At 52.5% G+C, this 15824-nt stretch overlaps 1 protein-coding gene across 13 annotated transcripts; it reads right to left on the bottom strand.

The window, feature by feature from the left end:
- Positions 1-2132: 2132 nt before the first annotated feature.
- Positions 2133-15014, bottom strand: LOC100337852 (putative DBH-like monooxygenase protein 2). Of its 13 annotated transcripts, XM_089329633.1 has the most exons (18): positions 14864-15014; positions 14195-14271; positions 13929-14002; positions 12653-12712; positions 11195-11345; positions 10752-10938; positions 9607-9753; positions 8922-9083; positions 8604-8687; positions 6940-7107; positions 6676-6778; positions 6327-6493; positions 5544-5635; positions 5172-5268; positions 4974-5033; positions 4038-4168; positions 3179-3293; positions 2133-2883 (listed from the first exon to the last, which is right to left on the bottom strand). In XM_089329633.1, coding segments are annotated over exons 5-18 (1758 nt in total). In that variant the 5' UTR covers positions 11197-11345; positions 12653-12712; positions 13929-14002; positions 14195-14271; positions 14864-15014; the 3' UTR covers positions 2133-2640. The 13 variants fall into 13 exon arrangements, 12 of the variants coding, with proteins under 12 accessions (XP_089185759.1, XP_089185757.1, XP_089185758.1 ...); XR_016231826.1 differs by lacking the exons at positions 13929-14002; positions 14195-14271; positions 14864-15014 and adding an exon at positions 13242-13378 and having other exon boundaries at positions 3179-3430; positions 11195-11337; XM_089329631.1 differs by lacking the exons at positions 14195-14271; positions 14864-15014 and having other exon boundaries at positions 13929-14060.
- Positions 15015-15824: the final 810 nt, after the last annotated feature.

Here is a 15824-nt window from a genome sequence, read left to right as displayed (position 1 = left end):
GCTAGAGAGAGAGAGAGGGTGGATGGGGGGAGATGAAGGAAAAAGAGAGGGAGGAACAGAGAGGTCTCCCGTGTGCTGGATCATTCCCCGAAATGGCCTCAGTGAGCAGGGCCTCTGCCTCTGCCTCTCTAACTCTGCCTTTCAAATAAGTAAATAAATCTTTAAAAATAAATAAATCCAGCTGGCGCCGCGGCTCAATAGGCTAATCCTCCGCCCAGCGGCTCCAGCACACCGGGTTCTAGTCCCGGTCAGGGCGCCGGATTCTGTCCCGGTTGCCCCTCTTCCAGTCCAGCTCTCTGCTGTGGCCCAGGAGTGCAGTGGAGGATGGCCCAAGTCCTTGGGCCCTGCACCCGCATGGGAGACCAGGAGAAGCACCTGGCTCCTGCCTTCGGATCAGCACGGTGCGCCAGCCACGGTGCCCCGGCCGCAGCGGCCATTGGAGGGTGAACCAATGGCAAAGGAAGACCTTTCTCTCTGCCTCTCTCTCTCACTGTCCACTCTGCCTGTCAAAAAATAAACAAATATAAATAAATAAATAAATCCATGCATAGTTTTTTCCATAACATGCATTTTCCATGAACTTCTGGAGAAGATTTAAATTATTTTGCCTCGACAAGACATATTTTAGTTCCATTTCCCACAAATTCCTTGAAGTATTCTTGTATAAATGCACCCCTTAGAACTACAGACGTGTGTCATTCCCTGTAAGTTGGGGTAAATTTAAGTCCTTTCCTAATGTTTATGTCCAGACCTCATTTTCATCTGTACTTTGATTGCCTCAGATATCAGGCAGGTGCCTTCAGTCTATTTCCTCAAAGGGACATCTGCATTTCCCTTGCCTGGTGACAACAGAGAAGGCCAACAGTGACATGAATGCCTTGTGAATCAGGTGAAGCCAATTTTTCATAATCAAGAGCTTGGAAAAGCTTCCTTGATTTAAGGACAGCAAGCACCTCTACTTACACGCCATCAGACCTGGAAGTGGCGCCAGTCATTGAGAAGATACAACACAGGGATGGCAGGACTGAACGTGAACACTGAGGGGTTTGCCTAACCTCAGAACGGAGCGTCCAGAATCCTCCAGGGGGAGTGGCTGTCAGGATAACAGGTGTATTGCCTCCCTCATCCCCAGTGCACCTCACCAATCCAGAGGATGGAGATTTCAGGCTAAGGTGACATTAGATCAACGCTTGGCTCCTTAAGAATGACACCGTTTTCTAAGGCCATCCCTCTAAAGGCCTTGGGACATTCAAAATAGAGATCCCTTCGGGAGGGCATGAACAACAAGCAAGGTAACCCATGGTGTAGCTTGGTGACTTTATTTATTTATTTATTTTTGACAGGCAGAGTGGACAGTGAGAGAGAGAGAGACAGAGAGAAAGGTCTTCCTTTTGCCGTTGGTTCACCCTCCAATGGCCGCCACGACTGGCGCACCGTGCTGATCTGAAGGCAGGAGCCAGGTGCTCCTCCTGGTCTCCCATGGGGTGCAGGGCCCAAGTACTCCGGCCATCCTCCACTGCACTCCCTGGCCACAGCAGAGAGCTGGCCTGGAAGAGGGACAACCGGGACAGAACCCGGCGCCCTGACCGAGACTAGAACCCGGTGTGCCGGCGCCGCTAGGTGGAGGATTAGCCTAGTGAGCTGCGGCACCGGCCGCTTGGTGACTTTAAATCCTGAAGGAGAAGATGGTGCTGAGCTTCTCAAGGTGCATAATAAATACAGAAACGCCCCCAGAAGCTCTCCGAGAAGCCACTGCCCTTAACCCTTCCTGGAAACCGTGGTGCAGAATTTCAGCTCCCACAAATCGCTGTACTTGGTTGCTGCTCTGGGAACTTTCTGGACAAGCCTGGGCTCCAGAGGACCACCTCTCTCATGGCCATTCTCCTGCTCTCCGAGGTCAGTCCAGGCCGCTATGCATGATAGGCTCTTCACACCTGGTGGCCTGAGTTCGAGCCGTGACATTCGAGGGGGTAAGCAGGTCTTCTCACAGTAGAGACACAGGGGAGGAGAGCAGGGCTGTGTATTAAATGTTGAATTTGGGATGACTAGGTCCTTAGACTGACAAATCAAGAAAGTACCCAGTCGCCTCCCCTGAACCAAAGGCTGCAAGGAAAGAGATGGCAACAGGAAGCAAATAGAGTTCTATTTAATGTGATGTCTTGAGTATTGTTCCTACACAGGAAGTCCCTCCCTTGACCATCACCCTTCTCCCTGCACTGCACACGTGGGGCCCACAAGGAGGGCTGGGCATGCATGTCAGAAGCAGAGACAAAGAAAGCTTCCCCAAGGGCAGGTGCAGACTAAGGAGGGTTTGGCGTGCTTTCCCTCTGCTCAAGCCCATCCCTTACGGCATCGTCCTAAGGGAACTGGGCACTGGACTTCCTAAAGACTGGACTCACTGCCGCACGCTCAGCCCTGGGCTGGACTGTCAGAACACGTGTGTTCCACAAGTGCTTTTGTGGATGACTTCATCCTGTGTCACCGGCAAGCCTTTAGGGAACATTGCAATGCTCAGGCTGCAGGTTCATGGCCTGGGTCACGGGAAGGAGCACACAGACGGGGACCTAAGAGGAGTTTCTGGTTTGATGATAGGAGAGGGCTGAGAAGAGGGGCCCTGCTAAGTGACGGCAGGAAAGAGCATCAGCCCCTGGTCTGCAGTGTGCCAAGGAGCCGGGAGAGGGCACCCTGCACAAACAAGAGGGCGGTCAGGGGAAGGCACCTCAGGGTGGTAGCACTGGAGCTGGGCAAGGCCATTGGTGCTGCCCTGAAGCCCGCAGGCTTCTTGTCCTGGGGCTCCACTTTGCCTCCAGAGGACTCCAAGCAGGGCCCCCGAGGAGTGGGAGTGATGTCTGGAATCCAGCCTGTTGTGTTTTCCACAACCTCCTGCAAAACAAGGGAAAAAGTGCATAAAGCCAGAAGCCTCCCTGTCTCCTTTCGTTTCCTGAGTCCGGCCTTGGTTAGAGGCCAGAATGCTGACAGAGCTCACAGTCTAACTGGGGGGCTCTGGCCAAATCCACAGCCAAGAGCGGCAACAACCCATCTACCTCCTCAGTCCCCCTTCCCTGACAGGTGTACCCCCAACTGCTATTTGCTCATCTCATTCTGCTCTTTGCCTGTCCTTGTCTGAGACCATGCAACGCCCCTCGACCTAGAGAATGGTACCTCCTGGGACACTCACATCAATGGTCTTGATTAACACTGTCTGCTGGGCCTCCTTGCAGGCCTTCTCAGCCTTCTTAATATTCTCTGGGGTCCACTCAACGTTGTTCATAGCCATCATACCCTCCATGGGACTGCAGAGGGTAAGGATCAGGGCAGCAGAGTACAATAGCTTAGCGTTGACTTGCAGCTTTGACAAAACTTGCATCAAGTACCTCATTTGTGGCAGCCTCCATGCTATGTGGCACAAACCATAAGGGATGTCTTACAGCTTGATGAGACAACCATAATTAATTTGAGAGAAAAGAAATACTGTTAGAACTCAGAGAGGAAAATTAAAGGTAATAAGCGTGGGGTCTTCTGACTCTTTAAGGGAGTGATTCTTCATCTGCGGGCCGTGGAGTCCGAAGGGTGGGCGGAGTGATTGCAGAGATGCTGTAGTTGCCTTGAGGTTTTGTGTAAATGAAATGTGCTGCACAGACAGACGTTTTTCTTAGGAAGTCATCTCAGTGGTCTGCCAGAGTCTCAGAATCCTTACTCCCAGATGATTAAAGAGTCATGATTTGAACGGAAACACTGTCACTTCACACGTGAAAATGGCAGACCGAAAAAAAATACACCAGGACCTGACTTTCAGGGATCTGCTTATCTGCTCCCCTGAATGACCGTGGCTGTGTGGAAAGATTCCTGCAGAACTCCTGTCTTGGGTCAGAACTTGGAGAGCCAGACAGTGACAGGGACACATGTGAAGAAGGCAGGGCTGGCTAGGGTTTCCACTGAGCAATCCTGGCTCACCGGCCCGGCACTTGGTGGTTAGGTCTCCTTTTCTACACCCCACCCCCACCCCAGGATCCCTCCCGCACACCAGGATAACTTACTCTGACACCTCTTCCCCCAGCTCATGGGCCACAAAGATGATGTCAGGGTACCCGTGGCAGCTGGAGATGTTATTCCGGGGATAGTAGAAGAGGAAGATGAGGCACATCTCATTGACAGTGCTGGGACCTCCCTGAAGAAGAGCAGAAAGACGGACAAACTAATACACAAAGGCACACAGAGAAAAGAGCAGGCAGGAAGAAAGTAGTTTAGGAAGCCATTCTATCTGAGAAGTCTTTCTTTTAAAATACGGAGCCAACTCAATACTAATTACCACACTTCAGGCTTTCTCCTCTGTTCCCAGTGAGAGGACAATTATTGGCGTTATTTCCAAAGAAACATCCCATATTTCTGCCCTGTCCTCTGCATCTCCCCTGTCCTTGTCCCGTTCTGGGAAGGACTATCTGTCTCCCCACTAACATCAGTCACCCGTCTGTCCCAGTTGCACTCTGGTCTCCTGTTCCTGACACACAAATTGGGTCCCTTTTTAACAAAGCGACAACAGTTAGTTCTAAGTGAGCCTCCGTTACAAATCCAGGCGTGACTGGGTGTTTCATGTATTGACCAATCTTGTGCGACAGGAAATGGTATTTGTTTTCTTATGAATTAGGAAACTGAGCTGCAACGTTCCGAAGGTTGGAAGGCTACTAACTGCTTGTGCTGACACTCAGACCCAGGCAGCGAGAGCCCAGCTTCCATGGTCTCAGCCACATATAACACATGCATGGTCTTAGTGGCTCATTGACACAGAATTTGGGAATCCCTGTACCCATGTGAGAACATGAAAAAACTTGTGTGAATGGATAAATAGTGATGCCAGTGAAGGAAAGGAGGGGATCCAGCTGGAATAACTAGAGCCACCTAGTAGCCAAATGCAGAGGCGGGGTTCTCTTCTGGGGCTGCGGTCAAGGTGAGCTGATGGCTAGAGGGGTACTCACGAAAGTCATGGAGTCACGGTCCAGGGTCTGGTAGTGACATTCTACCAGCAGTTCATCTCCCTGGTCATTGTAAAAGAAGACAGAGTAAGGAACAGAGTTACGGGCACAATCTCAGAACTTCCCTGGTTATGGTTAACAGTGATGAGCTCTGATCCTGCCTGTCCCTCAGTTCTACTCATTCCTCCCCCAGGACCCCACCGGCTTGATCTCCACTCGAGCAGGTAAATCTCGGGTCTCCTGCAGATTGAAGTCGTAGGAATCATCTTTACAGATTGTTCGGAGTTGTGTTCCATTTCTGGAGGGAAACAAGGGTAGAAGACGTAGATGGGACGGTGAAGTCAGGAGGGGTCTACCAATAAAGACGCAGTGTGCATCATCCAATGGCGTAATTGCCCACATAAATAAACCAAAACAGTTCTTTCTTCCACAGCCCCGCTCCGTCATCTCTACTGTAGGGATAGTTCCAGCTCTTCCTGATTCTCAGCCAAACATAACCTCATGATGCAGAGTAAATAACTCTTCCTCTAACTTATACCCACACACAGAAGGCAAACCAAGGTCTTCCCTCACCTGTATTGCACAGCCTGCAGAGCCCGCCCAGCCAAGTGGGTGTGGAGCAGGTAGCCATACACCTGTATGTCAGGCACCGGGGCCCCATTCATCTGTAACAGGGAGAGGGCACACCCCACTGGGTAAGAATGTGGTCTTTTTTTTTTTTTTTTTTTGACAGGCAGAGTGGACAGTGAGAGAGAGAGACAGAGAGAAGGTCTTCCTTTGCCGTTGGTTCACCCTTCAATGGCCGCCGCGGCCAGTGCGCTGCGGCCGGCGCACCGCGCTGATCCGATGGCAGGAGCCGGGTACTTATCCTGGTCTCCCATGGGGTGCAGGGCCCAAGGACTTGGGCCATCCTCCACTGCCTTCCCTGGCCACAGCAGATAGCTGGCCTGGAAGAGGGGCAACCGGGACAGAATCCGGCGCCCTGACCGGGACTAGAACCCGGTGTGCCAGCGCCGCAGGGCGGAGGATTAGCCTAGTGAGCTGCGGCGCCAGCCTAAGAATGTGGTCTTTACCTGTTCCTCAATTTTCCTCCTTTTCAGCTTTTCCCTCTTATGACTGACGCTCACCCCCTTAATTCTTATTGAACTCTCCTGGCACTATTCCCTACCTCTGTCCTCTTGCCCACAGAGTCCTAACTCATTTTCTTCCCTGCATGACCCATGCTGGGGAATTTTCCTGAGCTCCAGATTTTAATTATTCTCAAAGTCCGGGGCTCAGGTTGTGTGGGCTTCAGGGTTAACCTGGACCTGCGATAGGGAACACGGACCTTCAGGAAGGGTGTACTTCCAGCCTCACCTCTTCAAACTTCTCTGTTTTGCACAGCCCATAGGACATGAATGACTCGGCTCCTGGGGGTATGAAGTGGATGGGGAAGGTGAAGAAGCCCAGCTGGAGGACCCCCATGTCGTATTTGCGCAACTGAGAAGTGTAGTACACGCGGATCCCCGAGGAGTCGTACAAACCTGGTGCAGAAAGTAGCAATGTCAGAAGACAAGGGAGTGGCTCGCAATGCAGACAGAGGCTTGGAAAGGCCTGGGTGGGGCTGTGAGCACCAGCAGCCAGCATCGTCTCACAACATGACCTTAACTACCGAAGGAAGCAGCCAGCCCAACAGCTGCCCTGCCATGGTCCTCTGCAGGCTCACCAGGAAGGTTGTGAAAATTGCTGTAGTGAATCTCCAGCCGGATCCACTGAGGGTCCAAGGGGGTCCCAATAGAGATGCCCACATCATCTGGAAACTGGTAACTCTGGTGGAGGGAGGGGGATTTGGCAGCATGAGAGGTCCAGGCCTCCTCCTAGGTCTCATTGTGCACCTGTCCTCTACTCCAGGCTCCCACAAGCCCAGAAATCCCTGTTACCCAGTCACGTGTATTCCCTTCACCATGCACTTTCCTATCGCAGGACTCACGGTGCCTCCAACAGCCCAGCCGGCGATGACTTGTGAGCAGAGGGAGAAGGCAGGATCTGCCCCGTAGCAGTCGCTGATGCCGGTGGGGAGCACACTGGCATTGCCACAGGCATACAGCAGGATGTGATGCACCATTGTCTCATTGTGGGGTGCCAGCTTGGGCTCAAACTGGGCAGAGAAAGGAGGGTAGAGTGTGGTCAAGACCTCCTTGTCAAATTCTACTTTCCAAGTGCAATATATTCCCAGATAAAACTAGGCTCATTTCCCACCTCTCTCTGTTTCCGTCTCTTTCATTTTTGTCTCCGTTTTCTTCCTGGATTATTGTTGTCCCCAGCTTTGACTCTTTCAACACCTGCTCCTTTAAACCTGTTCCCTGGGGGCACAGCTCCTGGACTCCCTCTGGGGACGCTCCTGGATTCCCGACTGTCTTCCTGGGTGACCAGTCACTGTGTCTAAGCAGGGTAGCCTTCATCTTTGCATTCTTCATAAAGAAAAAATGGCTCCCACACATTTGACACTTATTGTAATGTTATCTTTTTATTTATTTGATCAAACAAATCACTCAGTTGTGGAGTTAGGTGATCGGTTTCAGTCCACTCTAGACAGGCTTTGCTGACTTTCTGACAGTCCTTGACTGCAGTCTCTCCCTGCCTTTACCTTCTCCTGAGCCAAGAGAGCTCAATTCTGGCTTAACTTCTGTTTCTTACAAACAGTTACGGATCAATAACTTTTATGAAAACTTCTGCTGCATTGTGAGGTTTGAACAAAATACTGCTATGAGGTGGTCATTTGGCACAGAAGTCACGATGCTGCTTGGGATACCTGTATCCCATATGGGAGTGCTAGATCTGAATCCCAGCTGCAGTACCAATTCCAGTTTCCTGACGATGTGCTCCCTGGGAGGCAACAGGTGATGGCTCAAGAACTTGGGTACCTAGGCAGGCGCCGTGGCTCACTAGGCTAATCCTCCGCCTGCAGCACCGGCACACTGAGTTCTAGTCCCGGTCGGGGTGCCGGATTCTGTCCCTGTTGCCCCTCTTCCAGGCCAGCTCTCTGCTGTGGCCAGGGAGTGCAGTGGAGGATGGCCCAAGTGCTTGGGCCCTGCACCCCATGGGAGACCAGGATAAGTACCTGGCTCCTGCCATCGGATCAGTGTGGTGCGCCAGCCGCAGCTGAACCAACAGCAAAAGGAAGACCTTTCTCTCTGTCTCTCTCTCTCTCTCACTGTCCACTCTGCCTGTCAAAAAAATAAAAAATAAAATAATAATAATAATAATAAAAAAGAACTTGGGTCCCTGCCACCCATGTTGGAGACCTGGATGGAGTTTGCAGTTTCTGGCTTCAGCCTGGCCCCAGTGCCTACTGGTGCAGGCATTTGGAGAGTGAACAAGCATTTGAATGATATCTCTGTCTCCATTTCTTTCTCTATGTCTCTGCCTCTCAGGCAAATAAATAACAGCACTTCAAGTTCTACTTCCCTGTTCCAGAAATTCTGTAACTACCGCCTCCCCCGAGCCCTTCCTCCCCCCGATCTCCCAGCTACTTCCCTATTACTTCCTGCCAGCCATTCTCCATACATGATTCCTTTATGGTCAGCCATACCCACTGCTCGGTTCAAGCATCTCCCTCCTCCTTGACCCCCCACCCCGTATGGTTCACTGTACCTTGTAGATGTGATGCTTCTTGCTGACAATTGGGAGAGGAAGAAAGGTGCAGGCATATGTGGTGTCATCTTCTGGAATGAGGAACTGGGATAGGGAGGACCAGACTCAATGGGATGAGAGTGAGGCTCTCCAAGAAGCAGGAAGGGACAAGCCAGGAAAGTGGATTCATGCTAGACCAGCTTGGCAGACCTCACAAGACAAGAGGAGAATCAGAGTAACCTCAAGCCAAGGCTCACCAGCAGGTGGAAGAGGAGGGTTTGGCTTGTGAGGGGACAGGGGTAGGGAGCGGGGTGGCTGGGTGAGGCAGAGGAATCTTACATCAATGATCTCCAAGTCATGAATGATGGTGTCCTCGGGGACTTCCAGGTCATCAGGGTGGACTATTTGTAGCAGGAAGATGGACTTGACAAAAGTGCGCTCCCGATCCAGTTCCACAGTGTCGTTCAGACCATAGGCAGCCAGTACCCTTACGGTGTCACCCTGAGGCACAGGAGCATTGAGGCACTGGGACCCAGGAACATCGCCTTGCACCTACGCTCAGTGGTCTGTGCAAGCCACTCACTCACTCCTGGCTGCACGGAGGATGGAGAAAGCTACAGACTGGCGTCAGCATTACTCTCTTCTAGTTGTGCCCCCAAACCTGCTTTCTAGTGTTGTTGGGCAGGTCCTGTTCCCCCTCACAGTCGTTATGCCTATGTCCACATCTGTGAAATGGAAGGGTTGATCTAAACTGAGATCCCAACAATCTAAGGTGCAGTGAGGTCGGGTGGTATTCTTCAGGATGGGAGTATTGGAGAGGGTGGGGTGAGCGCGGAATTGGTGAGAGGTCCTCCTGCAGAGGACTTGTGGGTCACCAGAGGTGGAAGTCTCAGGCAGACTCTGGGAAAGCTGGGTGGGCTAAGGGTCTGAGGCACGGTGCACTGGTGCCTGATGGGAGTAAGTGCACCTCCCCAAGAAGGAAAAACTGCTGTGACAGAATGATTTTGGACCTTCCTTATTTTACCATAATGTCTTGGTCATGAGGGTCACAGGAGCGGAAGGGCCTGGAGAAGCGCATGGTGGTATAGATTCCATCTTCTGTTAGTCCCTGCAGCTCAGCATCCTGGCTCCCGTCTTCCTCCAGGGTGTCTTCATCCACCAGGTGCTGATCCTGGGATCCAGCAGAAGTCAAGGAGGAAGGGCCAGGAAGCCCAAATGGTCAGTCTAGGTGGAATTGGCTGTCCCTTTGGGTCCAGTAGAAGTCAAGGAGTAAGGGCCAGGAAGCCCAAATGGTCAGTCTAGGTGGAATTGGCTGTCCCTTTCCCTCCCCCAGGATACTAAAGCAGCAGAACGTCAGTCCACTGTATTAGGTCACTTCCTCCTGGGCAGAGCATGGCATCAGCGGGTGTTTCCTCAGGAAGAGGGATGATCCCTGTTGGTGGAGCTTCAGCACCTGACCTACCTTCACCTCACCTGTTTCAAATCTCCCCTCTGAAAACCCTAAACTTCAGTGTCCTTAGTTGTTGGAATCTCACTTCTTTTCTGAGCCATTTTTGCCATTCATCCTCTCCCGTGTGGCTCTTAGCATGCTACTTTGTACTGATAATTGACACTTCCCTATATAAGTGCTGTTCAGAGAGTGATTAATGGTTCAGTGTGGGTTAGATTGGGAGATGAGTGAGCTATTTCTTATATTAAAGTGGAGATATAATAATCCATCTTATAGCGATCCTATGGGGTTTAGCGTGCAAAGAATTTGGAGCAACTCTGAGTTAATCAAAAGCATGTAACGATTTAAAGTCATTGTCACTGCCACCGCTGCTACTGTTATTCCGCCTGATTGCATATGAAGGAAACTGAAGACACAGATGGCTCAAACAGCTCTTAGTTTTCCCCAGTGACCTGCGTTTAGTGGGCAATCAGCAACTAAGTAGTGCAAGCCTGGCTCTCACAGTCTAATGACCTCCTAGCAGCCTTGGAGACATGCACCCTGGACAGCTTTGGTAGCAAATTTTACAATGGGCCATTTCTGTAAGGAGAAATCAGCAGCCAGCCAGAGTTCTGGGAGTGCACTTGGATATGTTTGGAGAATACAGATCCTTTATGGACAAAAGCCACCCTCAACCCAACAGCGGCCCACACCCCTGAGGACGTCACCCTCAGACTTACCGAGAAATAGACGTTGCCATCAGGCAAGACTCCTCCAACCACAAGGTCACTGCCCACGAAGGTGTAGCGATTCATGACGCCTAAGCCCACCCAGCCAGCTGTCTGGACCTGGAGCTCAAAAGTGATGATCTCGGCCTCAAGGTCAAAGTCCCAGCGCAGGAGAATGACATTGGACGGACCCAGGAACCTGGAATAACGCAAGCGGGACTTGGGGCCAAGGTGTTTGCCGGGGGAGGGGGCAGTCAGGGCCAGAAGCAGGGAAAGCCTGAGCAGCAAAGCACAGGCCATGGCTCCTGGGGCCTGGAGCGTCTGTTCTGCCGACGAGCCCTCGAGAGCTCTGGGCTTATATGTGCCCCTGCCCACAGCAGGCACCATGCCACAGGGAGGGACAGGCTGGGGCTCCTCTGATCTGATTATCCCGGGCTCAGAGTGGTGCCACTTACATAACCCAGGAGGCAAGGGCTGCCCAGGGAGGGTCCAGGGCGCATTCCTTTCACTCTGGAGCTGGGTCCTGGCATGCAGTTCTCAGGAAGAAACGATTCAGGTTTTCTGCTCCAACTCCATGCAAGGGTCCAGCCAACAGAAGCTACAAAACTGAGATTTTTATTTTCAGTTTCTCCCTGCATCTCTTTCCCTTCCTCTATAACTCTGTACCTCCCCGCCTCCCTTCCTGTCCCCCACGACCATCCTTGGGTGTCATTACTGAAAATCTCCCTCCAGCAAAGGCCGGCACCCAGTTTCCTGGGCATTTCCCATTTTATCTCTGTGTAGACCTGAGGCTCTAGCTGGGAGACAGGACCGTGTGCAGACCCAGACTTTCAGCCTCCAGGGCTGTGTAGGAAGGAGAGAAGTTATTGGGAGGAGCTTTGGGGAAGGCTGTGATTTCGTCTCCTGGAGGAGTTTTTTGTGATTAAGCCCTGGAAGGACACGAACAAGTGAAGGGGCCATAATCAGCCTTCAAGGCAGGCAGGTCTGGATCAGCATCGATGTTCTCACCTCAGTGGGGAGGGTCTGGGGAGTCTAAGCAGAAGAGGGGGGGAAGTCAGGAAGAAGCATCACTTTGCTTTTGGGGTGCTGTGTGCATTTCCTGCTTGGAGTTGCCTTCAGGGAGATCACATTTGAGAGACTGCACCAGAGGGGTACCCCGATTTCTCTGCTTGCAAGCACATTGGTGCTAGGGAAACAGTAAAAGCATGAAGGACTATAGGGGTGCCGTAGAAAAAAGGGACTTTAGGGGCACTTCACTTTCAATCCCCTTAATTTTTAAGTGAGAAATGGGGGCCCTGTGGGGCAATGTGAGTGGTGTGTCATCAGCCACCGAGTCGGAGGCAGAGTTAACACAACACAAGTGCCAGGCCAGCACTCGTTCCTTTGTTCTTTTAGGCCACAGACACCAGGTGGCTGCCTGCCTCTGCGTGGCTCCTCCTGGGGGAGGAGTTGCTGTCATTTGCTGGCTGCTTCTTGGGGAAAGACAACAAGTTCTGACTCTAAGTTCAGAGTGGTTCTTGCCCAGTGACTGTCACAGCTGACTTCCTCTAACCCAAGGATCCTGGTCTCCACTACACAACGGATAGGACACGTGTCTTGAGAGTCTCCCCGGAGACACTGGCCCTTGCATGTCCGCACAGGAATTCAGCTCAAGCCAGGGTGCATAGATGCTGGGTTTTCTACCTACAGTGCACATGTTGAGTGCATGCATGTTATGGTGCTGCCTGTTGGGCTCGTTAAAGCTGCTAACGACCCAGCCCAGGTTGGTTGCTGCTACTGAGAGCATTTGAATAGCAATTGGGGTGCATCGGGGAGAGAAAGCAAATGCCCCACAGAGGCAGCCACAAGCCTGAACCCTGGGCCTGGCAGAGAAAGTCGGGAGCTAGACAGCCACCTGGAAGCAAGAGGCTTACCTTGGCCCAGGAAGGGAGCACAGCCAAGGCCAGAGCAGGCCGGCCCGGGGATGCAGTGACCTTGAGAAGCACAAGGAGATAACCGGAGTGTTGGAGACACTCTGATCCCAATCTCACCGGAGGATTAAGCTAAGCGTCCTAGGTTCACTTATTGTCATGGCCATTGGTGTTTGCTAATGGGCTTTACCCAAAGAAAACTAAACTTGCCATATCTTTATCACAGGAGATAGTTGGGCAGCTTGGTGTAAAATGTCCACTTTCAATTCCGTTAAGCTCCTGAGTTAAGTTAGGCTCTCCTATCTTCTCTTAGAATCTGGGATGTAGGGGCACTGTGCACCCAGATGATCACATTTCAAAGAAATGGTTCAGCCGCTCCTGGAAGCATGCATCTTAAAGCCAGCAGGAGGCTGATTTCACTTTTAAAAATATTTACACACATTTCAAAGGGACGGGGGAGAACTCACAATTACAAGTGTTCCCACATAAATGCTGTGAGAAAATGGAGGGGAGGGGAACCTCTTCCCTGTTCTCGTATTTCACCACGTGATTGCACTCCCAGAATCCAACACAGGGGACTGGACATGCGTACCCGTCGTGGATGCCCAGTGTGGCCCTGCAGTGACCTCTGCGTGCTGTGGTGCATGTCGGTGGGAGATGTCTGTCCAGCGCCACAATCATCAGTGGCTTGCACTGAGACGTTTGAATCCCTGGTGAAGGGTCGAGGCGCAGGTTGGGACCTCTGTTCTGGGACTATCGGAACACTGTTGGGAGGGTGCAGGGCCCAGTCCCTTCACTGCGTCCTCACTGCATGCAGCAGGTGTAGGCATGTACAGCTTGGTGCTCTGGAGGTGGGAACACACTCTTGGGTTTGATGTCAGAGCGTCAGCAAGAAGATAAACAGGATGCTGGGTTTCCTGATAAAGTCCCGCCCCGAGGAGCTTCTGACTGTCAGCCACTGATCACCAGAGCCCAGGCGGGCTCCTGTTCTCTCACTTGGCTGGCCTCGTCCCACAGTCCTGCTGGAGAGAGACTGGGGGTCACAGAATGGTGCAGCTTCCCGTTCTGTGTGGCTGGCTGCTTGTGGCTGCTGCGGATTCAGGTCAGACGGCAAGCTCAGGAGGGGAGAGGGGCCCAGTCGCGGGGTACCATGGGCAGTGGCTCCCTAACCCCTGCCCTGCCACAGCCACCCCAGGCATTACCCCTCACCTTGCCTTCTGCTCTCAGCAGTCTCCTGTCAGCATCAGTCTCGGGTCTCCCTCTGGAGGACTTAACTCACTTATTTCTCCCGAGGATGTCCACTCCATCGATCTTCGACTGGCCCTGCTGTGTATTTCAGATGCCGCTGCAAGCCTGGTGGAGCAAAGGCCCCGGTGGGTCCTCGTGCCCCGTGGACAGTCCAGGACCCTGCACTGCATCCTGAGGGATGCCCAGTACCCCTGGATGAGCTGGTATCAGCAGGATCTCCAGGGGCAGCTACAGAGTCTGGCCTCTCTGCGTAGTCCTGGGGATGAGGAGGCCGTATCCCGTCCTGGAGCAGATTACCTGGCTACACGGGTCAGTGACATGGAGCTGACGCTGCGTGTGGCCAACGTGACCCAGGGCAGAACTCTCTTCTGCACCTGCAGCAAAGACACAACGAGAAAGCTTCCTTGAGTATCTGAGTAAAAACCACATACATAGACGCCAAGCCCTCCTCCTCGGCTTGCAGGCCTCCTAAGCCTGCTTCTTCTCCACGTAGTCTGCCTTCCGGCCTCCTAACCACAAGAGATGACTTCTCCCTTTACCGTTCGTGAAACATTCTCTGCCCGAATAGCAAAGCACTTTGATTCCAGTTCTGGGGGACTTGAGTACGGATCTTGGCACTGTCACCTGCGAGCTTTGGGGAAGTCTCTCTTCTGCCCTGATCTAGTTCTGTGTCTATAAAATGCAGAAAGCACCTCCATCCAGCTCAGTGGGTTGGACAATACAACAGGGGAAGTCTTTAGAATAATGCAGTGGGATAGGACAAATGATCAACTGGCCCGGTGTTGCCCTCCGTGGGATGCATCTCTAAGAAGCATGTTGTACACTGAGGCCAGTACCAGTCCTCAGAGAAGGATTGTGGAAATGCTGGGAGGTCAGAAAAGGGGAGGGCTGGATCTCTCAACACTGCACTCACAGCCCTGGAATTCACAGCCATCTTCCCTGTGAGACCCCATTCTCACTACTTACCCCACTTCAACTTCTTGCACCTCCGTCTCGAGCTGATCTTTTAAAGCGAAGAACTCAGGAAGGACCACAGAGTGCTTTCCCCACACTGAGCTGGAAAGCTGTGAGTCAGAACTGAGTCTGTGCTTGGAATGAGGCCACCCACAGACAGGGGCAGACCTAGGAGACTCCGCCCCCAGGGCAAATTGGTGGGAACTAATGGGAAGGAGAGAGAGAGGGAGAGGAGGACGGGGAGCGGGAGGGGGAGAGGAAGAGGGAGAGAGAAAAACAAGGGCAAGAGAATGAGGCACAGGACCCCAAGCCCTGCAAAGGTGGGAGACAGGAAGAGCTATTGCAGCTAAGCCAGTCTGCTTCCGGCTGGAGCGTCTCTGTCCCGCAAGGTGCATACCAAGTGCTATAGCTGGAATATGAATTGGCCTCCTAATTCATGAAGCTATTTAAACCCTAAAGTCATGTTCATGACACTAAGAAGGCGGAAACAATCCAGTTGCAGTGTTTAGGGGTTGGGCCTCGTGGAGCACCCTTAGGTCGCGGGGCCTTGTGCCCTCAGAAGCTAGTTCTTGGGAGGGGGTTGTGATAAAGGCTGGCGTTAGGCACGGCCATGCTCTCTTTCTGCTTCCTAGCTCATTGTGGGACAGGTCCTCTCCACGCATGCCCCACTGCTATCCGCTGGCCTCACCAGATGCCAAGCCATTGAGGCCACGCAGCCTTGGATTCCAACCCACCAAACGGTGAGCCTTCTCTCTGTTTTAAGGTAGTTGCCTGCGGCGCTTGGCTGCCGTGGTGAAAGCCCAATACTCCAAGTGAGCGTCAGCTGGGAAGCAGAGTCCTGGTGACAGGAGCTCCTCAAGGACGCCTCTGGCTCTGCTGGCGGCGCAGGGAGGAGGGCAGAGAAGCTGCAGGGCTGTTTCCTCAGCGCTTGCTGTGTGGGAAGGGATTTTGCCATCAGGGGGCGCCGTCTGCC

This window comes from Oryctolagus cuniculus, chromosome 3 (genome assembly GCF_051225735.1).
Source record: "Oryctolagus cuniculus isolate XC-2025 breed Fujian yellow rabbit chromosome 3, ASM5122573v1, whole genome shotgun sequence".
NCBI lineage: Eukaryota > Metazoa > Chordata > Mammalia > Lagomorpha > Leporidae > Oryctolagus > Oryctolagus cuniculus.
This window is presented reverse-complemented; position numbering and strand designations above follow the sequence as displayed.

What these genes read in the sequence shown, in the direction of transcription:
- LOC100337852 (XM_002721840.6), bottom strand. Translation starts at nt 11,126, where the DNA reads ATGGTGCCTGCTGTGGGCAGGGGCACATATAAGCCCAGAGCTCTCGAG. An exon ending in ATGACTTGGAGATCATTGAT is followed by an intron (nt 8,688 to 8,921) that starts GTAAGATTCCTC and finishes TCCCTATCCCAG; the next exon opens with TTCCTCATTCCAGAAGATGA. An exon ending in CTGGGGGAAGAGGTGTCAGA is followed by an intron (nt 3,294 to 4,037) that starts GTAAGTTATCCT and finishes TACCCTCTGCAG; the next exon opens with TCCCATGGAGGGTATGATGG.